The sequence below is a fragment of the Arvicanthis niloticus genome, chromosome 3 (assembly GCF_011762505.2).
Source record: "Arvicanthis niloticus isolate mArvNil1 chromosome 3, mArvNil1.pat.X, whole genome shotgun sequence".
NCBI classification, from domain to species: domain Eukaryota; kingdom Metazoa; phylum Chordata; class Mammalia; order Rodentia; family Muridae; genus Arvicanthis; species Arvicanthis niloticus.
In genome coordinates this window covers 135396011-135421471 of record NC_047660.1, presented here as the reverse complement: position 1 = coordinate 135421471, position 25461 = coordinate 135396011, and the positions used below count along the sequence as shown (strand labels likewise).

The 25461-nt window shown below is 34.7% G+C and overlaps 1 protein-coding gene across 1 annotated transcript in view; it reads left to right on the top strand.

Annotated features, from left to right (window-relative positions):
* Positions 1-2645: 2645 nt before the first annotated feature.
* Col3a1 (collagen type III alpha 1 chain) overlaps positions 2646-25461 on the top strand; it is a 35522-nt gene continuing 12706 nt past the window's right edge. Inside the window, exons 1-28 of the mRNA XM_034497343.2 lie at positions 2646-2858; positions 11591-11790; positions 12048-12098; positions 12495-12608; positions 13891-13965; positions 15535-15588; positions 15998-16051; positions 16768-16821; positions 17763-17816; positions 17979-18032; positions 18426-18479; positions 18882-18926; positions 19058-19111; positions 19613-19657; positions 20270-20323; positions 20830-20928; positions 21194-21238; positions 21351-21449; positions 21637-21690; positions 21795-21902; positions 22340-22393; positions 22925-23023; positions 23352-23405; positions 23554-23652; positions 23906-23959; positions 24069-24122; positions 24444-24497; positions 24989-25042. Coding sequence (XP_034353234.1) covers positions 2774-2858; positions 11591-11790; positions 12048-12098; positions 12495-12608; positions 13891-13965; positions 15535-15588; positions 15998-16051; positions 16768-16821; positions 17763-17816; positions 17979-18032; positions 18426-18479; positions 18882-18926; positions 19058-19111; positions 19613-19657; positions 20270-20323; positions 20830-20928; positions 21194-21238; positions 21351-21449; positions 21637-21690; positions 21795-21902; positions 22340-22393; positions 22925-23023; positions 23352-23405; positions 23554-23652; positions 23906-23959; positions 24069-24122; positions 24444-24497; positions 24989-25042 — 1974 coding nt within the window. The 5' untranslated portion in view covers positions 2646-2773. The remainder of the gene's footprint in view (positions 2859-11590; positions 11791-12047; positions 12099-12494; positions 12609-13890; positions 13966-15534; positions 15589-15997; positions 16052-16767; positions 16822-17762; positions 17817-17978; positions 18033-18425; positions 18480-18881; positions 18927-19057; positions 19112-19612; positions 19658-20269; positions 20324-20829; positions 20929-21193; positions 21239-21350; positions 21450-21636; positions 21691-21794; positions 21903-22339; positions 22394-22924; positions 23024-23351; positions 23406-23553; positions 23653-23905; positions 23960-24068; positions 24123-24443; positions 24498-24988; positions 25043-25461) is intronic.

Below are 25461 nucleotides of genomic sequence, written 5' to 3'. Positions count from 1 at the left end.
TTGAGAATTTCCCAAATAAAACTTTAAACTAAGGAGGTGGAAAGATCAGAAAGTCATGGGCAGAGGGAAAGAGAAATAGACAAAGAGTAGAGGGAGAGAGACAGGGAAGAAGGGAATGGAGTTTCCAGTGAGTTTCATGTGTTTTGAAGAATGAAAACAATTGATTTTCTTATTGCAATTTATTGCTGAGAACACTGCTGACATTTCTTAGCGTGCAAAGTTCATCACAGCTGGGCTTACAGCATCTCCCCCAAGCTCAGCTTTCCACTGAAGATTTGAATTCTTGGTTGATAACCTGCCACACCCTTGCTTTGAGTCATCTTTCTAGCCATTCTTGCCCAGAGACAGACTGAACACTGATTTAGCTGGTACAGACATTTATATTTTTGTCATGTTTCAAGATGTACAAAATAAACTATCTTTTAAAATGCATCTTGTTAATATCAATCAAGTCACAAATATATAGCAAGAAACTTGTGTAGGCCACAATAGTGCTGATACAGTTTTTCAGGACACATGTTTCAGCCACTGCAACAAAAGCTCAGATCCACACCCATCTGGACACTGCACTGTAAAACACTTAGATATGAGGAGACCAAAGCTCTAAGACATAGAACACAAAGACTTGTGAAGCAGAACTTCCAAACACACTCAAAGTAGAGAAGCATGATAAATCAGACAGTCTGGAGGATTAGTTCTCCAGGTCTCTCCCAAAGCCTTAAAATAGAACAATGCCTAGATCTGCAAAACATCAGCCATATGTCTGTAGTGAGTATATCAACCAGAAATTTTTTCTTATGCATAAAATGCTGCTTTAAGAATTTTTAGAAACTTAAAGAATATGGTAGGAATTATGCATAGCATTCATTAAATAGTGCATAGAAAATTTTAAAATAGTACAAGAGTAACATTACTTTTTTTTACTCAAAAATAATTCAACTGACAATTTTCAAAACATTTCAATGTTTATATTCTCCATTTAGAATAAAGAGAGATGTACTTATATATATCAGTACTAGTGTTTTGTACACTGCAAATATAAGAAAAACATATGTTTCTAACGTGGTTTGAATAGAAGAAAACATTGAGGTAAAGAATGAAGACTGATAACAGAAAAACATAGACATGTCTGTCCCCAGCTTCTCCACTCTGTCCCAGACAATCTCAGAAGTACTATTCCCTGCCTCTTCCGGCAGCTCTTCTCCAATCTCAAATCAGAAGATGCATTGGGGGTGGACTTTGGCCTATTTTTTGCTTTCTTTCACCAAATGATACCATTTTCTCCCTTGAACATCTCAGTGTGTGCTCCCTGTGAGCAGGGACATAAGGGAGAAGGCATAGCATTATCCGTGCTTATAGCATTGATGTCTATAAAACACAAATTTAAAAAATAATATTATACATTAGGAAAAAGAAAATGATAAAAAGAATTCTAAGTTAGATGATTTTCCTAAAGAGGAAAGTTTTGAACTGGACCATTAAAAATAGCATTCACAAATTGGTACAATGGGGGAAATTTTAAGGGTACATGCATTGAAAGAGCACATTTCTATGAAGTTAAGACTAAAGAAATAAATGTATGTGACATTGATTAGGACTAAAATGCCCACTATAGATTTTAAAGACAAATGAAGAAATAGGGGACTGAAGGGTATGGTATCAAGACACGAGTTGCTCATTAACAACATCATAATAAGGGTAACAAATACAATTATTTTTTCTTCATAGATTTAATCAGAGATCTAGTGGTATTTATTCCTCAGATAGATCTAGAAATACATAGAAAACACGTCAGTTGAGGACTTCAAACATACACATAGAAAAGACTGAATGTAGATATATTTGTAGTAATTGTTACATTAGAAATTAGAAATTATATTCCACACATTGAACTTTTTCTTTTGCAGTTTCTTACAAGGACAAGACTTGAAAAGTTTAATTTTTTTTCTTTAGTAAGGCCTGTTCTGGTTTCTCCACATAACACATAAACTGGAGATTTTACAAGGAAGCAGTCAGGGCTGCTAAAGAAATTCGTGAAAAATGGAAAGAGAGGAACAGCAACAGATAAGAATCTCTGAAGATCTTTGCAAACATCGCGCAGACAGTTTTGTGACGATTGCCTCCGGTCTAACATTCAGAATGCAGAGTGGGTGGTGAGTTCAGGGCCTGCAAAGGATTTTCCTTTATTAGTCTGTTACAGTTTCCTGTTAAAATTGAGTCAGGGTGGACTCTGGCAAAATTCCAGTATAAAAGTCCTCTAGAAAGATAAAATTTACAAATTGATAAAGCTGGAGAGTGGGAGGCAAAACACTTTTTCAAATTCAAGCAGTTTTTACTGTTTCAGTGAGAAATTTAAAAGCACACAAACAATTGTTGTAGACTATCACAAAGCACATTCCTGTGTGTTCCTGTCATGCAAATATGTATTTAAGACTAATGCATGTTATAAACATATACATAGGCTGATGTACACACTCCAGATGTGCTGTTTCTCTAAGTCTGTGGGTTGTGTCCTCTGTACGTGGGGAAAAGAAATATTAATCATTGCTTTTACTGCTGAGGGGATGGGTTCTGCTCTCATATTTCAGAAAGGGGCTGGAAAGTGAGGGAAGCCAAACTTTTTCCTATTTAAGGCCAGAGCAGAGGGAAGCCAGTGGCTGAGTTTTATGACGGGCCCGGTGCTGAAGGGCAGGGAACAACTGATGGTGCTACTCTGAGCTGCTTCTTGCTTTCTCCTCTTTTGCACAAAGAGTCTCATGTCTGATATTTAGACATGATGAGCTTTGTGCAAAGTGGGACCTGGCTTCTTCTCACCCTGCTTCATCCCACTCTTATTTTGGCACAGCAGTCCAACGTAGGTAAGTCGGTACTGATTTCAACAGGCTTTCTGGGTTAATTTTGCCTAAACTTCTTACAAAGGGTAAGATAAGGGGGAAAATCAGCCTCCTAAGAATTTCCTGTCTAAGCCTCTGACTGTGGAATGTTTTGCTAACCTTAACATTGTTTCCTATATTTGATTTTTTAAAAGGTGATGTACATGTATAAGATTCTGTAGTTGCTTAAGGTAAAAACTGTTCTTAAATTAACTTGATTTCATGTTCAACATTTTTTTAAAAACAAATGCTTTAAAGTCCTCGCCTCCTGCATTGTGAGCATCTTGGAATGCTCCCAAGCCATCTGGAATTTACTGGTCTCTTGTAATGATTTCATGTTCTCCTTCGTACACTGTTCTCTTTGCAAAGTTAGGATTTTACCCTTGTTTTCCAAATAAGAGACTGCAGTAGAAGTGTCTCTGGTATGAATAGCTCATGAGAAAATACTGGAAGATAAATAGCATCTCTTATGCTTTTATGTAAAACGTTAACTGTGGACCATCTACGGACCTTCCAGAAATGAGCCCAAGCTGCTAAAACATGTCATTGTTTCTGTTTTTATCGCATCCCATGATTGCACATATTCGACATGCTCACAACTTTGCAGAAAGTTGCTTTATGTTCTACATGTTCTGTTTGGCTGGATTTCCACTACTGCAGATAACATGTTTTAACCGGAATATTTTTGCTTTCCTCCAAACAAGGTAAAGAAACAAGTTTTGCTCAAAGAGCTTAACCCGATGTATTTTTCGTAGCCAAATACAGTGATCTTTATTTTCTTGTGTCCCAAATTAAAAGCAATTGTCTTGTTATTTACTTAAGTACTTTTAAAAAATGCATATGTTCCTCCTCATCATGAAAAATCAGGGTGCACACTTTCCTGAAAAAAATTGTGTTGATGTAAATCTTGTCTGTGGCTGAAAGAAGTTGTTAGAAATTCTTTTAATACATTATCAAACATGTTTGTATTTAAACCTTTAGTTTTGGCAAATGTTTCATGAGTATCCATTTTTCCACTGTGTGTAACTATTTCCACAATTTGTCTATGCAAGAATAGATGAAGGGGATACCTGATGATATTTCTGTGTGTTCAGTCCATAGATACACAGAGAAAGATCACCCAGATTTCTTGTTTCTTAATTCTCTTCCTCTTAACCCACCCTTCCATCCCCCTTCCATCCCCCCCTTCTTATCTCTCCACCCCTTTTGGCTCCTGAGGAACTCCCTCCCAGTTTTCCTTCTTCACTCATCACCCCACCCCCATCCTAGGCTTGTCCACCTCCCTGCCTCCCACCCAGTCCTCACCCCTCCCTGCTCCCAGTGAGTCACCCTCTGCTTCCCATCTCCATTTTCATTCTCTCTCCTCACCGTCAACTCCCATTTTCTTTTCTTTGTATAGTCAATTCCTTTTGAGCATTCTGTTTTCAATTTCTTCTCTCATCCTGCCTTCCTGGAAGATGCAACAATCCCAATCCTTCCCTAGAAATACAAGACATGGTCCAAAGGAATGTTAATTCCTTAGCAGGTCAAAATTATATTCTAATTTTTAGGTGAAGAATCATAGAATCTTATTTGAAAAACAAAAACAAAAACTATGTCTTTGGAATGTTAATTAAAATAGCAACATAATATCTATAGTTTCTTAACAGGTATACAAATATGAGAAATAGTGTAGGCACAGTAGGTGTTTTTCTTCCCAATCTAGCTACAGTAAGGAAAAAAAAACCAAAAACATGTTTGCTCCTCATCATCTTAACACCATCCTAAGCTCATTTTCTTCCTATGGTCTTTAAAATTCCAAGAAGGATAAAAAAGATTTAAGATCATATATTTCACTTTGCTTGTAGGTTTTTAGTGAAAATCCTGCTGGATGGTTAATTTTGGGGCAATTTCAGTAAGTAGCAGATATTTAGCACACTAAGTACATTCAGAGTACTCTAAAGGGGTTAACTCCTATGTTCTCTAGAAATCCTAGAAGTAGTACAGAATTGCTGGACATATGAAACATGTCTCCACACAGAATTCTTGTCTCTTTACAAATCTGTGCAAGTCTTACTTTATTCATGCATTTTATTTTAGCTATGGAAAAAACGTGGTCTGTTTTATATTTCCTGTGGTTTTTAAGCATGCTGGATTCTTTAAGTGCTAAACCATGCCACCTAGTGGCTAACAGTCAAAGACACCATTTACCTAACCAGTGCCAGCATGACTCTTTCACCACAGGATCAATTGTGTGTGTGTGTGTGTGTGTGTGTGTGTGTGTGTGTGTGTGTGTGAGAGAGAGAGAGAGAGAGAGAGAGAGAGAGAGAGAGAGAGAAAGAGAGAGAGAGAGAATATGAATGAGGGGGGATAAAAGGACAAGGGGGAGAGTTTTAAAACTTAAGCATTTCTTGTATAAGTAAATCAATTAGATACTGACATGCTACCAGCCATAAGAATACACAAACTAGTAACATATTTTAAGATTTTTTGGAAATGAATGTAAAAATTATAGACACTTTCCAGCCAGTCATGGTGACACAGACCTTCATTTCCAGCTACTTGGGAGGCTGAGCATATGTGAAGACAAATCCAAAATCTGCCTCAGTTCAATGTGAGCTTGGGATGGTAGGGAAACTCTTGTCTCAAAATGAAAACTTTACAGAAGTCTGGGGATGTAGGTCAGTAGTGGAGAGTTTGTCTAGAACATATGAGGTTCTAGTTTCAATTTCCAATTCTGCCAAAGAAAAGGTAGAGGCTTATCTAAATTCATCACATCGTGTTTTAAAAATCATCAACCTTTCTGTAAAGCTGCATTGTAAGTAAATAAAATACTACCAATACAAGATTTTGTTGTTTCTATTCATGACCCGTTTTATTTCCTCAGAACCTCAACAGTGCTCAGAATGAAGTGTGAAGGGCCTATAACTGACCCTGTGTCACCTTTAGATCTAGAATGAACCAGTTGAGCATTGAAGAAGAAAGCAAATCTGAAACAATGCTGGGAGGGAGAAGTGGAGAGGAAAGGCGAGTTAATGAACGCAGATTCTTTGGTGTCTTGCCTTTGGATTTCTTTGTCCGGAACTGTAGTAGATGCTAAAAGAGAGCAAGATCTCTTTAGAAAACTCTGTTTCATACCTCAGGCCCAGGCCAGGCCTGGAGTGGTAACTCAGAAAAGACTGCCATCTACTGAAGCTCTGTGGTGTCAACTGAGGATGACTGTAGTGCAGGGTTCCTATGTATTCTTTGTGACAGACAGTAATTGATAGCTCCACCTTGAAGCCATTAAAGTGGATTGCTTGCAAATCAGAGCTGGGAAGATAGATCAAAGATGAGCTTGCCTTTGCTGGATCTGGCAGACACTTAAGCTTCAGGTCCACTTTGACTTTCTGGCACTGTGGATGAGCTAATACTCATAAAATGTTTCATTCTGTTTCTTAGGGCTAAAAGCTTAGTGTCATTATTTTCCATGCTTAGAAAAAAGACACATTGTAATTTTTTTAATCCAGAAATTTTAAAGGAGGAAACCTTGCCTGTCAGGGAAGCAATGGAAACTCTGAGCAAGCACTCCACAGAAGTCATTTGTTAGCTGTGCTTTGGAGAGTTACATTAACCACTAGAAGTTCTGTCTGTGCCTAACAAAAACACAGCCCAAGTGGATTCCTTTCAGATTAGCTAACCAAAGCCTTGCTTTTTCCATGGCTGAGGTCAAGCCCCACCATTTAAAATGTAGTCTCAATGAACAAAATGGAAAATTCAAATGGGAGAAATACTAAAATTGCCCCCCCAAATAAGACAAAAACACAATTAATCCAAAACTTATTGTTATATTAGCTTTGATAATTAGCACTGAAAGATGACTTTTTCAGCTAACATAGTTGTGAGACAATTTTTTTTCTTGTGTTTGTTATTGTAGAGGCAGACAAACTATGTTTCTCACAGGAACACTTTATGATGTTGCATAGAACTTAGAGTGCACAAGTACCATTCAAAGGAGGTTTGTGCTCAAGTTAAAAGTTAACAAATGTGAATCGTGCAGTAACTATAGTTTCTGAATAGTCGTGCCTTAGCCATCCTAAATACATTTATGTATCTGATGCAGAAAGTTTATCTTTGTTTATGTCAGTCTTAGTGCCTGGCTTCCAAATAACACGCTCATCTTCCTGGTGGTCTGGAACCCATTAGGGTGGCCTTGGAAATATAAACCTTTTTCATAAGGTCAAGAAAAATAAACAGTAGGATTCAACTCCAGATGGCATCTTCCCATTTTAAGATTAGAGGAAAAAAAGACATTTTGCAGATCACTGTTCTTCCTTTAAGAATCTGTCTTTGTACTCGGGAGGGTACAGAAACCATATGAGACAGGGTATTGAAACTGGTTTCTTTTATTCTATATTATCCTTGAAAGCAGAAAAAATAAAGAACTTAAGAGTATCGGATTTCAGAAAGCATTCAAATCTAATTTCCTTTTAACTATTTTATCTGGATAATTCCTTAGTTTCTCTCAAGTTCTCTGAGTGCATTGAGGATTGTGACAACATTCAGCTGTAAAGTCCTTCACATGCAGGAAGGAAATTATTAAATCTGATATAAATCATCAGATATAGTGATACACACTGGCATTTCCAGCACTCTAATTCGGTGATACACAACTGTATTTCCAGCAGTTTGATATTAGTGATGCACACCTGCATTCCTGGTCTTCTGTCTCAGTGATGCATACCTGCACCTGCATTCCCAGCAACCCGAAAACTCAGAGCAAGAACTGGTTTCAGGGCTAGCCTGGGTTACAAGTGACATCTATATTTTGAAAGAAAACAAAAAGATTTCAGTCATTCAAGAGTAGTTCCTAGAACATAGACTTAATCTAGCATTAGTTTGCCAAACACTGTCAACTACCATGACATTTTGAAAGAAATTAAAGTATCAATGTCCTGATAGGAAAGATTACATGAAAATCTGCATTCTCAAAGCATAAAACTAAAGTTGTTATACAATAAATTAAATATATTAAATGTTTTCATAATTTGGTAGCTTATATTATAGGTGCATTTTGATGATTATATATAATTTACTTTTTCATTTATCTATTCTTATTTTGGCAAAATAAATATAATCAAGTTGTAGGAAAATTTTAGAGACATAAAAGGTGGGTGCCTATACAGAATAAAACAAAGAAACACCTAAACATCATTCATGAAGTTTTCTTTGCAGGAAGTAGAATGACCAGAATCTACCCATCCATGTAAAACAACATTTAAAAATGAACTTTATCTCTATTTCAAAAGACTATCTCTTCAGCATCTCTGTGCTGTCCAAGAGAGATAGCTCAGGAGTACAAAGGGCATCCTGCACTTACAGAGATCCCAAGTTCAGCTCTGAGCATCTTTCTCTATTACTTTGTCCAGAATTAAAAATGCAATTGTCTTTTATTTAATTTTTTTACAAAAGTATTCAGTGTCCATTTTATCAAAGCTTCTATAACACAACACCCTAGTAAAAGAAAGGGACATTGTGAGGTAACATAGTCCTAAATGTCAGGTGTTATCCTATCTTTAAGTGTTGCAAAGCATAAAACTTTCCATGAAATATCCTCTTTCTCTGCTTTACAGTGACTTCCCAGGTTGGATACTCAATTCGGGGTCATGAGATATGTGTATCAGAGATTCAGCTTCTGGTATCCTACATTGGTAACAGTAGACAGTCACATATGCGGTAATAAATCTGAAGAATCTCTGCAACACCCCCTTTTTAAGCAAAGATGACTAAGAAATATAGGAAATGCTAGTTTTCAGATGCTAGATCTACTTGTGGCTTTTCATAATTTGATGTTTCAAGCATGCCATTTTTGTTTCAAGTACATATGAAGCAAATTTTGGCAACAAATTAGATCCATTAATTCTTATTTTTAGACATTACAAGTTTCTTTATTTATGTAGAACAACACAACTTTCTAAAGCAAGAGACCATATGCAGTATCAATTTAAATGTTCTGTGCAGATTAAAAGAAAGCACTCTAGAGGACAGGGGAAGAATTGAGGATTATGCAAAATGTGCACCAATGAGAACTAACTGAACATTAGATAACACTAAAAAATTCTGTTGTAGTATTGCACAGTAGGGCAACTATTGGCAATAAAAATGTGTGATGCATTTTAAAAGCTAAGTAGAAGTATTTTTAAGGTTTTACCATAAATTACAAATTTCTGGAGAGATGAATATGCTTAATCTGGATTAAACATAATATTTCTTTATATGTGTCATTATAATACAAGAAATCCCATTAAGGTGTATAATTTTTACAATTTGATATATTAATTAAAATAAAGTAAAAATATTTAAAAATATAAAAGGTAAAGATGTACTAAGATCCACTGATCATTATGTTGAAGTCTCCTCACTTTAAAAAACATTGAATAAGATTTCTAAGAAAAAAAGTAGAAACAGGAAGCTTAATAACAGTTATCTATTACATAACCGTAGGTTTAACACATTCATTTAAGCTTTTAATGAGTCAATGTCAGTATTCCAAACAAATAATAAACATGGTTTGTCTTATGTGAGAATACCCTCAATGAGGTATATACTTGGGGTGAAGAATGGAAGAGAGAAAAGTTTTATAGTAATTCCAATGTCATATACAAACATATGATTTTTTAAATATGAGGAATTTAAATTGATTTTAATTTTACTTTTTAAACAAAATAATAATTTTAATGATTATTTTAATGAAATAATAATAAAATAATTTTAAACTTATCTTAATGTATTTCATTGTATCTTTAATTTAGCATAAGTATCCAATAGTTTCTTTTAATAACCTGCACACTTTATTAAATGTGGAAAGATATTTCTGATGCAAAGATAATTATTGAAAGAATCATTAGCACAATCTACTAGTATTTTCAAAGGGTTGAGATCAGGCAGTTTGACATCCACATGTTCAAAAAGAATAAACTAAGTTGACATGAATCAAATGAGAATGTGTCAATCTAATTAAGAGAATCATACATTTTTGATTCACATTAAGAAAGGAGGACCCATGTGAAGATTTTAGTGATTTCACCAATAATCTTTCATTTCAGCACTTTATTTTCATTTTTTTCTTAAATACAAAATATCAGTTCTAGGTAAACACAAATGGGGTTAGAACTTAGCTCTTTCTTTAAAACAGCACCCCAGATAGTCCTTCATCAATTATTCTGAGGTAACCAGTTTGGTATTTAGCTTTTATAATCACTGAGAATGAAGTTGTGTTCTTTAAAGCCTTAGGAAGATCTGTCCTGTCCTCACAGTCTATTACAGACAAAAGAGGATCTAAGACAACATTGCTACCTAACACAGTTTGGTTTGGTTTGTCTTGGTTTGGTTTGGTTTGGTTTGGTTTGTCTTGGTTTGGTTTGGTTTGGTTTGGTTTGGTTTGCTTTGACGCATAATTGTTGTTCCCTAATGAAAATGTCAATAGAACTGTCATGCTTTGTCTTTGATTAGCTGTTAAATCAATAAATTGTTAAGATAAAAAAATGATTCTTAATTGATACAAGAAGCTTGAGCTATTTCATAAGATGATTAAAGTAGTATTGGCCTACATATATAAATGAGAACTGGAAGCAACTCCATAGTTTGTAGAGAGTGGATGTTCTGAAATTTCTCTTAATGGTAAAGTTTTTAGATTATTCAAAGTATCTAAATATGAAAATAGGGAATCAGAAATTTTAAATTACAATTGGGCTTATGAGAAAATAAAAGTTTCACTGAGAAAATATAAAAGAACTCAACAAGACATTATTTATATTCAAAATTATTTGCAGATGTTTGAAAACATATTATTTATTCATTCTTTATTGGCAAACTTTCATAGTAATTTTCAAGCTGCATTTTACCATACTACACAGTTAACACTTCAAGAATTCAGACCAGGTTTTATTTTGGCATGACCTAAGTTATTTCACTGTAAATGAGTTGAAATTTCAATCTCTTATATATAATTAAGAACCAAGTCTAAAATTTTGGTTGAAGCTATTTCTCTTGCCATAGTAAGCCACAAATACACAAGCCATCATCCATACTTCTCCTATTATTTTTACTTATTTATTGTCAATATTTGTTTTAAAGTATCACTTTATTTGGGGCATTTGGAAAACTCTGTTATTCTTGTATGATATACAATCTATTATGTAATATAATGTTGACCCACTAATGTCCAACAGAGTGAGCAGTGACATTCAACACACAATCCACTTTGTTAGTTCTCCCAAGACAATATGGAAGAGGTTTATACTGCCAAGATTAGCTCGGTTTTTCCAAGGATTTCTGAAATAGGTTAATAAAATCCAGAAGGTCCCAGAATTAGTAACAAAAGACATCCTTTTAGTTGAATGTTACCATCTGTTATTAGAACATAGAATAGCCATTGGGTAAAAATGCTTATTTCCAGCTGCATAAGTAATAAACAAGAGTTTGGATATTATCTACTGGTGTTAAGGTTTTTAATGTAAATGAAATAAAAACAAGCGATTTTATGAAAAATTATAATGTGCCAATTCTATGCTAAAAAGTAGTGCCTTGGTACATAGAAATTATAGAGGGGAAATGTTATTTATCCTTATAAAAGATGAGACTTGCTTGTTTCAAACTTTCTTCACTTTGATTTTTTTTGTAAATAGTCATCACTGCATAACCAAAAACAAAAGCACATTTTTAAAAAATGCCATATCTTCTCTTTTATCTTCCCACAGATGAATTGGGATGCAGCCACCTTGGTCAGTCCTATGAGTCTAGAGATGTCTGGAAGCCAGAACCATGTCAAATATGTGTCTGTGACTCAGGATCTGTCCTTTGTGATGACATAATATGTGATGATGAGCCACTAGACTGCCCCAACCCAGAGATCCCATTTGGAGAATGTTGTGCAATATGTCCACAGCCTTCTACACCCGTGAGTCTGTAGAATATATAAGCTCTTCAAAACCTACATCTTCAAGAATCATATTTAAACAAATAAATATCATCTATAGCACAGAAGCCTGAAATAAATGCAAGCCATGTCTATAAGCAGGCATGTTGCTATGACAAATGAATGATGTCACTTTTAACAGAAAGCAGGGGATTGGGTGTAATCAGAGTTAAGAAATAAAGGTGTAAATTGTGTCACAGTTTACTTATATTAATCTCTATATCCTTTATATGTTATAGGCACCTGCCCCTCCTGATGGTCATGGACCTCAAGGCCCCAAGGGAGATCCAGTAAGTAACATCTCCCTGAGGACAATATTTACTAATGACATTTCTAGAAAAGGATGGTTTTCCTTGTTCCAACTGAATTTTCACTATTCTGAATTTTCTTCTGACTTACATATTTGAAAAACTCACACTGAAAGTCTATAACAGTTCATGTAGATTCAGTTTTCTCAAGTTTGCAAGTCTTCAACCCATTTTTAATTTAAAAAATAGATCAAGATATGAAGGAAAATAGTAAACTTCAATTATTCATAAAACTTAGTTTGAAATATACTTATCCTTAAAAACAGATCATTGTACTGATAATTAATTTGACAAAGCATAGAAACAAATCCCTAATAATGATTCTGAATCACTTCATATTTTCCCTGTTTTGTTGTTTTGCTTTCCTGATTTTGTTAGGGCCCTCCTGGTATTCCTGGGAGAAATGGCGACCCTGGCCTTCCAGGACAACCAGGTCTCCCTGGTCCTCCTGGCTCCCCTGGAATCTGTGAATCATGTCCAACTGGTGGCCAGGTAAGAAATTACAGAATTAAATTCTCCTCTATATAAGTGGCTTAGTTTGTCTTTGTTTGGCCTGTATTTAATCTCATAATGTCAACTTCTGTCCTCTGGTTTTCTATATTTATCAAACCCTAACTTAGTGCTTCTGTTGCTAAAAGCCTTAAAGGTGTTCCACTGTTACCATGTAATAGGATTACTAGTATATCCTTATAAAATTTTCCAGTTTCTTAATATGTACATGTTATACTCCCTATGTTTGATAAACAGATTATTAGCTCCTAACATAGTTAACTTAGAGTATTTAGAAAGTGCGGCAGTTACAGGCTATTCCCTAAGCCTATCCTAGCACCAGTGTCACAGACTTTGGAGGCTGGGCACTAAACAGTTAGTTAGCAACTCCAAAAACTGCATACTGGATTCATATAAACAGAGTTGCCCGTGCTTCTGTTCAGTCTTCAATGCACATCTTTTTCCTTCTGCATCAGGGCAACCAATCAGTCTACAAGTAAAATAAGTAACCAAGAATATAAATATTGTAAAGTTCTGCTGTATGAGTTTAAGTGAACTACACAAGACTATACAAACTATACAAACTAATATGTATGATTTATAAAATGTCTTTTCCCAAACAATTCAGCAACAAGAAGCATCCTAGAAATCAAACAGAGCCTAGCTAGCCCTAGAACGTAAAACTTAAATTAAACTTTGATCCTTTCTGATTTGTTTTATTGTTTACAATAGTTCATGACTGTTTGTGGTTTCAGCTTTTATTATATTAAATCAGATGGCATAGATAGATAGATAGATAGATAGATAGATAGATAGATAGAATTGATCTCGAAAAAATAATTTTATTACCCATGTATAGTTGGAGATTAGAAACTTTAACTTTGTTACTTCAAAGCTATTTTGTCCTCACATATTTGATGATTCTCTACACACACACACACACACACACACACACACACACACACACACACATATATTATATATATACATAATTGTGTAGAAATAATGGATTCAGTAATAGCAAATTTGAGAGCAAATTGAAGAGGACAGTTTTTATTTAATACAGTTGGTTAAAATTTGTATACATGATACAAGCAAGCATTTCTGTAGTGTATATAGTATTTAAAGTCATAAGAGACACAATATGCAAGATATACATATCACATATGCATGAAATATCAGCAAACATTACATAATTCATTCACTAACTACAAGTGCTTTGTAAAATAACTATAATTCTTGTATTAATGTGATCTGACCTATGTGCTTGACTCTTTTGCTACAGAATTATTCTCCCCAATTCGACTCATATGATGTCAAGTCTGGAGTGGGAGGAATGGGTGGCTATCCTGGCCCAGCTGTACGTACAAATGTTTCTGAGCATTATCAAGTATCACACTACCTTTGTTTCTTCTAGAAATACAATATTATCATACGATTGTACAAAAAGGTTCATTGACTACCAAGGTTGGAAGAGAAAACAGCAAAGTGTTCATGATTCTTCTATGCTAACTCAACCTCTCCTTGTGGTGTTTTATGTCATTCTATATTGCTGCTTTCTCATGCCCACCTGCACCAGGGCCTTTCCTGCCACCATGCTCTGGTCCACACTTTTCCCATCTGTTGTCCAACTGAATGTAGTTAAGAATTGCTTCTACTTTGCAGTATCTCACCCAAATTCCATCTTCTTTTCATCTTGTTCAGTGACCTTTTCATTCTAAATGTAGTTTAAGTCATGAATGTTCAATATCACCATCCATTTTTCCTTCAAGTTTTAAATCCAGTATTAATATTCTTAGAATGCATTGAACTTTTATGTTCCACTACCTTAAACAAAATCTATTCACCTTGACAGTGAAGAACTTTTGAAACTTTCTGAATAGCCTAGAGTTTTAATAACAAAAAAGAGCAAAAAGACTGAAAGCTGGATTGGAAGTCACCTATGTTGGTGACTTTTGCTTTGGAATAGCTCTCAGGAAGTTCAACAATATTGAAGCCTATAATTCACTGCATGTAACAGAAATATTGGTATAAATAAACACAATGTGACAATATATTTGTGGCTCTTAAAGAAAAAACCTTTTATCAGTAGATCCAAAGTACCTATAAAAGAGTATTGTAATTGGTATAAAATAAATTGACATATATATGTTTATGTTTTACTACATTTTTATATGATTTTTAAAACTATTTGAAAATCAGAGGGTGATTCAATTATTTTGTGAATATTGGTTACTATTACACTCATGTTGTAAATCCTCCTTTATAAGATTAACAAAATCAAATAAAACTACAATTTGTTGACATTCCAGAAAAAAACTGTTAAAATTTTGCTATCAGAATATAAAAATAGTATAAATCTGTTTTTCTAGTTTAATGTTCGTTTCTGAATAATGTGTACATCAATTTGTTTTAAGTTGTGAGTGCCCCATGCATAGTGATTCATGTTTCTATCTAAATCTTCACATCAACATGACTGTGGTATATTAATATAGCTATGAGGTTTGGAGTTGACTGGGCATGGTCATTTTAGAAACTTGTATCATAAGATCTATAGTATGAAGATATTTTCACAATACACTTAGCCAAAAAAATGTTTATAATCCAGAGAGGTATCAATGAAATGTTATAAAGCTTATCATCACATTTTATGCTGACTTTCTCTAAATTCCCTTTCTTAAATGTTAAGGCTAACATTTAACATTAATTGGTAATCTAGACTGACTCTCTAATTTCATCTGAAATAAAGTTTTCATGAAAAATCTTTATTGAAAATGTCTCAGAACTAAACATATTGAAGTATGTTATCAGATAACAAGATATAATGTTGTATATGTTTTAATACATGTTGGCATTATGTGTGATAGATATCACTCCGCAATGTGTGCATTTATCTACTCCATGTTTAACATTCAAATGTACATTTCAGGGTCCTCCAGGCCCTCCAGGACCCCCTGGTTCTTCTGGACATCCTGGATCTCCTGTAAGTATTACTCCTCTTGGTGTTTTCTTCTTCATGAATATATGAAGCAAGTTAATGTAGATATGGATATAAATCAGCAGTTTCAGCATTCATAATCCCAAGCAATAAACAAATCACTCCCCACCAAATGTTAGCAATTAAAACTTTAGTAAAATTAAAATAATATTAATTACATTTGTATAGAGCAGGCCTTGGAGTTTATAACCACTCAATTTCAGTGAAATAAAATAAAAGTAATTGAATATACTAACTTTACTCTGATCCTGAAAACCTTTTAAATCATCATAAAATATAATAAAATTTCTACCTACATTCACTAACTATGACTTCTTACAATAATCTAGATGTAATTTAACTCACGTGAAGCTCTTCTTACTCTAAATATATTTACACTATTGTTGCATTTTAGGGTTCTCCTGGATACCAGGGTCCCCCTGGTGAACCTGGTCAAGCTGGTCCTGCAGTAAGTAACACTTAAGTATTACTGAACACATTGAAAATTCATTTCCCACATGAATTCTATTATCAGTTTCTAAGTTATTCTCGGGTTTATCTAGAGTGTAGATTGCACACGTGCTTGAATTTTTCCATGACAATTTAGCAACTTTTTTTTTGAGTTTGAGGTGAACTCAAAGATTCCTGACTGGTTAGCCATCAACATCATCCACTTCTCAAATGTAACAAAAATTTCCTATCTAGAAAATACATGACTAATGTTTCCGTAGATTTGTCTTATATATATTCTACCATGGTGCCTACATGTATACATACATCTGCACAGAACAGAGAGAAAGAGAAGAATATCCCAGAATAATATGCTATATAAGTATCCAAAAAGTAAAATAAATGTTATTTTAACAAAATATTTTGAAATATTGAGAAATGTTTTTATATTTTTGTATAGTCAATATCTCAAAATAAAGAAATACAAATATTTATTTATTTGTATTATTATTTATTTAGTATGACACAGATACATGATATTTAAATTTTTCACTAAAATTTAGTCAAAACTAAGACTTAAGTATAATGAAGGTATAATATTAATTCAGGATAATTTTAATGATGAGTAGAGAGGGGTGTTTCAATGACACCTTTGCTTCCAGAATATACGTATCATACAACAACAAAATGTAACATAAAATATTGATTATTTCTGTTTCTATTTTCTTATTTCAGGGCCCTCCAGGACCTCCTGGTGCTATTGGTCCTTCTGGTCCAGCTGGAAAGGATGTAAGTACTTATAGGTTGAATAGAAATAAAGCAACATTCACCTTGAATGACAAACTGCCTTACATGCCTCTACTACAGAAGAATCTTAGAAATATAAACCCTTTTCAAAAAATTGTACCCAACAAACATTTTAGCTCATATTAGGAGATGGGAGGATTCCCACAGTACTTTAAACTGGATGTCCTAGTTGCAAATTACCTTTCTTAAGGGTTATGTCTAGGACTGATCAGTACTTCTTATTGCTTCTAGGGTAATTTGATGGAGAGTCACATTCTCTTACTGAAATCTTCATGAAAAATCTTGTAAAATTTATTGTATCTCCAAATCACTGTGTGATGATATGGTTGTTTTTCACTTTTCAGAATATTCTCATTGCATTTAAGTAGTAATCACTGTGTTATATTCACAAAGTTATACATCATTTGATAAGTTCTAAACTAATAGAACCCTCAGATCTACTTTATTTTCATTCCAGGAATAGCAGAATATTTTTTCTATACATTTTGCCACATACACTCAATATATTAATATCATTACTTTATAAGCATAAATTTATAAATATTAAATATTCTATTTTCTTTAACTTCTAATGGTAAATTCCTTTTATTGGTTTGGGAAAGATCTGAACATTTCAGGAAAGTGAGACATTTGTACTATTTCTTCATAGGTTTATGTCAAGGTGGGAGAAGCCTCCCTCAGTCCTTCTATTGAGAAAACTGATGTCACACTAAGCAGGTGACACCTGTAATCTCAGCACTATAGAGGTGTGGCTGGAAGGTTCAGGAGTACAGCACCAGCCAGAGTTACCTAGGGAGACTGTGTCTTAAATAAATAAATAATTGGAAAAAATACAATCTCACAACTATATGCTCAGTCCAATCCTACTCACTCCACATTTCCTCATACATAAGCTTTTATATATTCTTTATTTCTCTGCCTAGGGAGAGTCAGGAAGACCTGGACGACCTGGAGAGCGTGGACTGCCTGGACCTCCAGTAAGTCTTCATTAAATTAACTACCTAGAACAGTCACAATATTTTAACTTTAACTTCAAGAAAACAAATAATAAAATTGAAATAAATATCAAAGTAAATGGATTTTATTACTGGATATTGATTTGAAAGTTAATTAACATCTTTCCCATTCATTAATTTTAGGGTATCAAAGGCCCAGCTGGCATGCCTGGATTCCCTGGTATGAAAGGACACAGAGTAAGTGATCCTAATCCTAGCCCTGTATTCATGAATTTAGGTATAATTTATAAATGGACAGAGCATTTTTAGTTTTAACAAACTTTAGGTAAAGTCAATCCATCCAAAATCTATCAACCTAAGAACACTATCCACCAAACTAGGTTTTACTCTTCTATATGTAAGGCAACTTTCTAATCATAATAAATTGAATGTTCTTATTAACTTTAATTTTTTAAAAATAAAACTATGTCAAATGTCTTCAACAGTTCAAAATACTGTACTTGATTTAAATTATCATTATATATAGCCATATATAATAAAAAACAGTAATGAAAATTCAGTGTAAAACTTACCAACTATACTGAGTTGTTAACAAATTTTACTAATTTTTCTTTTTAAAAATATTTCTAGGGCTTTGATGGACGCAATGGAGAAAAGGGAGAAACAGGTGCTCCCGGATTGAAGGTAAATTGGGTTACACTGTGCTCATGAGTAAACTCTTTAGAGTCTGGAGCTATGTTAAGATTTATCTTATGGGCTCTAACTTTGTCTTAAAACTGTTTTTTTTTTTTTTTTTTTTCATATAGCCATTGCATAAGTATATGTAAATCTTAAATCTTCCAGGAAAGCTAATAACAAAGAATCTGGCATAAAAGTGTTTGTGCATCTCAGCATGTCTAATACATAATATGTTTAGCCATTACATATTTAAAATGCAGAAACTTAAATATCTGGTAATTAAAACCAAATTCCTTTAGCAATTTGATGTTAGTAAACGACACACTTTTCGTAGTATTTTCTGTGATGCAAAATAAGTAACTTCAAGGTTTCTGTTGCACAAAATAGTAACATTTTGCATATCCCTAGGGTGAAAATGGTCTTCCAGGAGACAACGGAGCTCCTGGCCCCATGGTAATTATGTTTTCTTTCCTGTGATTATCAGTATTAGTATTAACCAATCAACCCTCTTGCCTTTCTCCTTTCCAGCTGTTCTTGCACATGTCACCTTTACCTAACGATCATACTTTCAATTTTGGTTGCAGGGTCCCAGAGGGGCTCCTGGTGAGCGAGGGCGACCAGGCCTTCCTGGAGCAGCTGTGAGTATTGCTACAGTGTATCCAGATGAAAGTGGGGGTGGTCTCTAACGAACACCTGTCTTCAACTTCAGTTCAGTCACGCTTTGGATGTAATGATACGGAAAGGAATGTCTTGCAATTGCTCTCTCTCATAATTTAGATGGTTGTTGGGGTGTTAGTTTCATACATTCATTAGAGCCACATATTCATATTCAAATCTAAATGCCCAGAATCTAGTCCTGTACATGCCACTCAATATTCTAACACTGACTCTAAAAATGTGTGACGAGTTAGTGGATTTTAATATAGTTGAGACAACTTCAACTCAACTCAGTTTGAATTGTAGTTATAACATTACTTGTAACTAAACTTTCATAATGAAGAAAATGGTCAAGACTAACTTCACTTTCTATAATATATTTGAGAAAAATTCAGTTTAATTGATCTTGAATTGTAGTCTAATGTTACTTTTAATTAATATTTCATAAGTAAGAAAATAATGAGACAAACTTCTCATTGTAGGGTGCTCGAGGCAATGATGGTGCTCGGGGCAGTGATGGACAACCAGTGAGTAACTTTATATCCAATCCTGCTTTGTTCCATAGTGCTTAAAGATTGTGAATTACATATTACATTATATTGTTATATAGAAAACCCATATTGCTTCTTGATGATTACTTTTAGCCTTGAAAATGGAAACAATTTGTAGGTGTCATACTAGATAGTATCTATCAAAATACAGTTCAACCTACTGACCCCTATAAACTACACCTGCTTCCAGCCTTGCCCATTATTTTCAGTCATTTGTTGACATGTGTATGACACTTGTGTTTAATATCCAATATTGGACATGCCAATTAAGAGAAATGCAAAATAAATGGTGATACTATCTCTATGAGGTAAAGAGTACAAAAGTTCAGAAGTATGAATCCCATTAGTCACAGGATTTATGAAAAAGCATATAGGAATACTGATGTTCTAACTTCAGATTTAACCACTTTCTTATCTAACACAATGTTTTTCTATAGAGTATTCATATGTGGATGGCAAACTCTATTTCATTTACATAGTGTCTTTTGGATTGTTTGTATATTATTTCATAGGAGACTTCATTTGATGATTATTCTAGATGTTCAGTCTAATCAACTTTCATCACATGCAAATTTTACATTGTTTTAGGGTCCCCCTGGTCCTCCTGGAACCGCAGGGTTCCCTGGATCCCCTGGTGCTAAGGTAAGCATACAGTTCTTTAGAAGAATGTATAAATATAGACAAAAATTCATTGGATTGTTTCTCAAAACTGACCAGTAACATAATCAAATGTATATTTTCATCTACAGAAAACTTTAAATCCCCAATCTTATCTTAATCTCTCTCTCATACATATGTGTGTATATATATGTAGTATATGATATATATAGTATATACTATATATGATGCATGATATATAGTATATACTGTATATCATGTATATAACACATAATATTCTCATTAGCATTCTACCATCCTGATATCTCTTCTGAGGGCTTCAAATTTCTCCAACATCTTTTCTGGGAAACACCTAGATCATGGGCAGACCCATATTTACCTTTGTCCTTTGTTCTTATGACTAATAATCCTTTGTTTTAATTATAGTATTAATAGTACCATAGCATTAGGGAAATGAGTTTAAATAGAGCTGAAGACTAAGATATTAAAAGTGAAAAGGAAAACTGACATGCTGGCATTTGACTCTTTAGGGTGAGGTTGGACCTGCAGGATCTCCTGGCTCAAATGGCTCTCCAGGACAAAGAGGGGAACCTGGACCACAGGGACATGCTGGTGCTCAAGGGCCTCCTGTAAGTAGCAGATAAAAGAGAAGCCAAGCTGTTAGGCTGAGCCCGTCCATGCAGGTTGCTTACACTAACCACCAAGCAGAAAATAAACAAAACTAAAAAATTCCCTTATTCCAGTATTTTTAGTAATTTAGACCAAGTATCTATCTAATTTAATTCATAACTTTTCCTACACACCTGTCTGTTGATACAGTCTCTAAACAGAGGACTCCAAATACATGTGCTCTTGGCATTTCTGATAATATGCTCTCTTTCCTTGTGCGCCTAGGGCCCTCCGGGGAATAATGGCAGTCCTGGTGGAAAAGGTGAAATGGTAAGCTGCCTCACCCTCAGCTCATCCACACACAGAAGAATTAAGTATTTAACCCAGAGAGTAGAAACAAAGGTCCAAGCTTGGCTAATGATAGTGTTTGTGTTATTTTTAGGGTCCAGCTGGCATTCCTGGAGCTCCTGGACTGATGGGAGCTAGGGGTCCCCCTGGGCCCCCAGGAGTTAATGGTGCAGCCGGACAACGAGGTCCTTCAGTAAGTTAGTCTCTACTTCAATGCTTGGAAGTTTTTACTAACTCTCATAACAAAATATTGACATTCCTTTTGCTCCTTCTAGGTTTAATTTATACAGCTCTCTCTCTAGCTGTATAACATCTGGCTAATTATTATTTTGTTAAACAAATCGTTGTTGTTTTTACATGGAGTATTTGTTTCATTTTAGGGTGAACCCGGCAAGAACGGTGCGAAGGGAGAGCCAGGAGCTCGTGGTGAACGGGTCAGTACTAAGCCAACAGACTCAGCTACTCAGAAAACTGCAAAGTGATGAGAAAGTAATAAGTAAGTTTCTCAACAAAATCTAGTCACAATTCTTTATGTTAGGGCGAAGCTGGTTCCCCAGGAATTCCAGGACCTAAGGGCGAAGATGGCAAAGATGGATCACCTGGAGAACCTGGTGCAAACGGACTTCCAGGAGCCGCAGGAGAAAGGGTAGATTTCCATTTTTTATCTGCTTCATATCAGCTTCACCTTTGGGACATAGTACCCTTTGGTTTGTTGTTGTTGTTTTCCTGTTTGTTGTGACCGGATCTTTCTTACACACTATGCTGGCTAGGCCCTTACTCTGTAGCCAAAGCTAGTCTCAAACTAATGGCAATCCTCCTGCCTCAGCTTCCCTTAGTACTTACATTAGAGATATGAAACACCACACCAGTTTAAGGGACAATGAAAGCCTATAATGTTGAATTGTTTTTATATAATGACACCATGCCATGTTTGACGGCAATGCTCTACCGCTCTACCACTAACTTAATTCCCACCTTCTGTTTAAAGAACTTAGTAATACAAGAATAACTATATTGCATCCTATGAAGTATGAACAGCTTTTAATCTTTTATACTGAAATAATTAACTGTGATTGTTTCCAGGGTGCTCCTGGCTTCCGAGGACCTGCAGGGCCAAATGGCGTCCCAGGAGAAAAGGTAAATACTTCAGCTCCTAAATGCCATTACTACAAATAGATATTTCCTCCATATGTTAAACCCTTAATGGGAGAATAAATATCTGAAGGAAATGTATCAGGATAATAAAACACAAATCATCATTTTGTGACTCTAGCCCCTACTTTGATACTTCCATGACTACATGATGAACTAAAGCCACTTCATGTATGTGACATCATGATGAGAAGTCACTAAACTCGGAGTCACTGAAAGAATCATAGAAATCACCTGCACATATGGTCGAACTTCTAATCATTAAATGCCCTTATTAAGTGCAAAAATGAGTTAAGTCCAATTGATAATATTGGTTATAAGCATAGAATATTCATCATAGTTGCCTCAATTTTTCTTCAAGATGAAAACCAAACTAAAACAGATGATTTTATAGAACAGAACTCAGCAACACACAAACTCTCCTTGAGAGGCCAAAAACTCCAATAGTTATAGATTATGTATTGTCAATGTCTAAGTCAATCAAAAATCTTTAAAATTTGTTATCTCACAACTTAGGGTCCTGCCGGAGAGCGTGGAGGCCCAGGTCCTGCGGGGCCCAGAGGAGTAGCTGGAGAACCTGGCCGAGATGGAGCCCCTGGAAGTCCAGGGATACGGGTGAGGAGACACATTTGTTTGAACAATACTGTAAGGTGGTAAGAAGAAAGACAATACAAATAATTTCAGGTTAAAGAAAACTTCAACCAAATGATACCTTTCAAATGTATCAAAGTAAACAAACCAAATTCCTTTAAGAAAACATGGGTCAAGACAGATCAAGGAAGAGAATAAAATTAAATATTTGACTAGGATGAGTTTTTAAACGGAAAATAGGGAGTAAATTTACAAGGATATATATAAACACAAAAATCTCAAAGTTTTATATGTTAAGTATGTTGTACTTTTACATTTTAAGTCACCTGACTGCTATATTTCTCATTTTTAGGGTATGCCCGGAAGCCCAGGCGGACCAGGCAATGATGGGAAACCAGGACCTCCTGTATGTACAATTATGATGTCTCTTTTAACTAACCCAATAAATAATGGAATGCATGCATTGGCTAGATTTGAGTATGTGTACATGTATGTATATTATACTTAGATTATTTGTTCATCAAGTCCTGACTATGGCATTTTTTTTTAACTAGGGAAGTCAAGGAGAAAGTGGTCGCCCTGGTCCTCCTGGCCCATCTGGTCCCAGAGGTCAGCCTGGTGTCATGGGTTTCCCTGGTCCTAAAGGAAATGATGTAAGTTCTATAATTACTTCCTTCAATAAATATTTGACAGATGTCTTTACCCTTTATATAAAAATGCAAAAACACCCAATACTTAGCCTCCTTTAAACATGAAAAAATATTTTACAATTAAGTAGCATGTACAGAGACATAATTGGGATGTGTGTGTGGGGGGGGGCTTTGCATGTATAGCAGGATCAAAAATGAGGTATGGACTTTGAATAGTGACGTTTTTAAGTATGTAAACCCTTGCTTTTTTCTTTAGGGTGCACCTGGCAAGAATGGAGAAAGGGGTGGCCCTGGAGGACCTGGCCTTCCAGTATGTGGCTTTTGTTTATCTCTGGTTTTCTAATCCTTTCAGTCATCTTCAGCCTCAGTACTTCCTTGTTATATGTGTTCATTTTGCTTCTCTAACTGTCATTTTGTAGGGTCCTGCTGGAAAGAACGGGGAGACTGGACCTCAGGGTCCCCCAGGACCTACTGTAAGCATTCATATAATTAAGGTAGAGGTAGGGTGGGGGTAGAACAAGGTCAAGAGTTCAGAAAGTATGCTTTCTCTATCAGTGTGTCATAATATTTCGCCAAGCAGTTATCCGACTTTCTTATCTCATTATCAAGTTAAATGTTGGCATTAATTATATGTTGTATTAATGTGCTTGAATATCTTCTATAGACCAAGATTTCCCTACTCTTAACATTCTTACATTTTAAAGTAAGCAATAGGCCTGCTGAGAGGTAGACTGTAGACTAACTAGGAAATGACAATTTTTCAATGGAGTGTATAACTGTGCTTCTGAACATAGGGCCCATCTGGTGACAAGGGAGACTCTGGACCCCCTGGTCCACAAGGATTACAAGTAAGAGCTTATTCTTCAAATGTTATTAGCTTTTAACAGACAATTCCATATTTCCTTTTTATACTTATTTTTATTGCATAAATATACATTAAAATTTTGTGACCATGCTACATGTTCATTTGAAACTTAATTTTTAAGTTTTTCTTCCATCCTGAAATAAAACATTAATAGTAGTTTTATTCTATTGGTATTCTAGAATGCACACATAAAATTATTAAAAGTGAATTGAAGTCCTAACATTCTATATGCACATACTTTTCTGTTATAATAAAAAGTCCATATATCTATTTTCATCTGTCCTTATCTATCATATATGCATGTATACATATGAGCATAGATTTCTAAGATATAAATATCCTCTATTTGTCACATTTTGTACTTTAAAAATATGAAAATCATGTCATTACCTAGAAAAATACAATCACATATAAAAAGCTTTCCATAGCCATGTTTGAAGTAATCACACAGAGTGTAATTCTGTTGATTTGTAGGGCATACCTGGTACCAGCGGTCCTCCAGGAGAAAATGGAAAACCAGGTGAACCAGTAAGTTGAATCTTATTTAAAAAAAAATAGCAACTAAGTGAAAAAAATCAAAATCTGTTTATCTATTATCAACTCTGTATATTCTAATAGCTGAGTTTTGATTGTGTAGGTCAATTGATAGAGTGCTTGCTACCATGCATGAAACACTGGGTGAAATCTTTAAAAGATTATAAATCAAATGTCTGCCTCTCTTCCCATTTCTTTTGGGGAGAAATGCAGGATTATCAGAAGTTCAAGGTCATCTTTGGCTAAATGAGTTTGAGTTGCATGAGACCCTGTCTCAGAAATAACAACAAAACAAACATGAGTTACTTATAATGCTGCTTACACAAAGCTTAAATTTTATGTAAAACAACAGAATTAAGATGCATAGCTTTATGATTTAACAATTGCACAATATACAGTCCTGACAGTTGTCA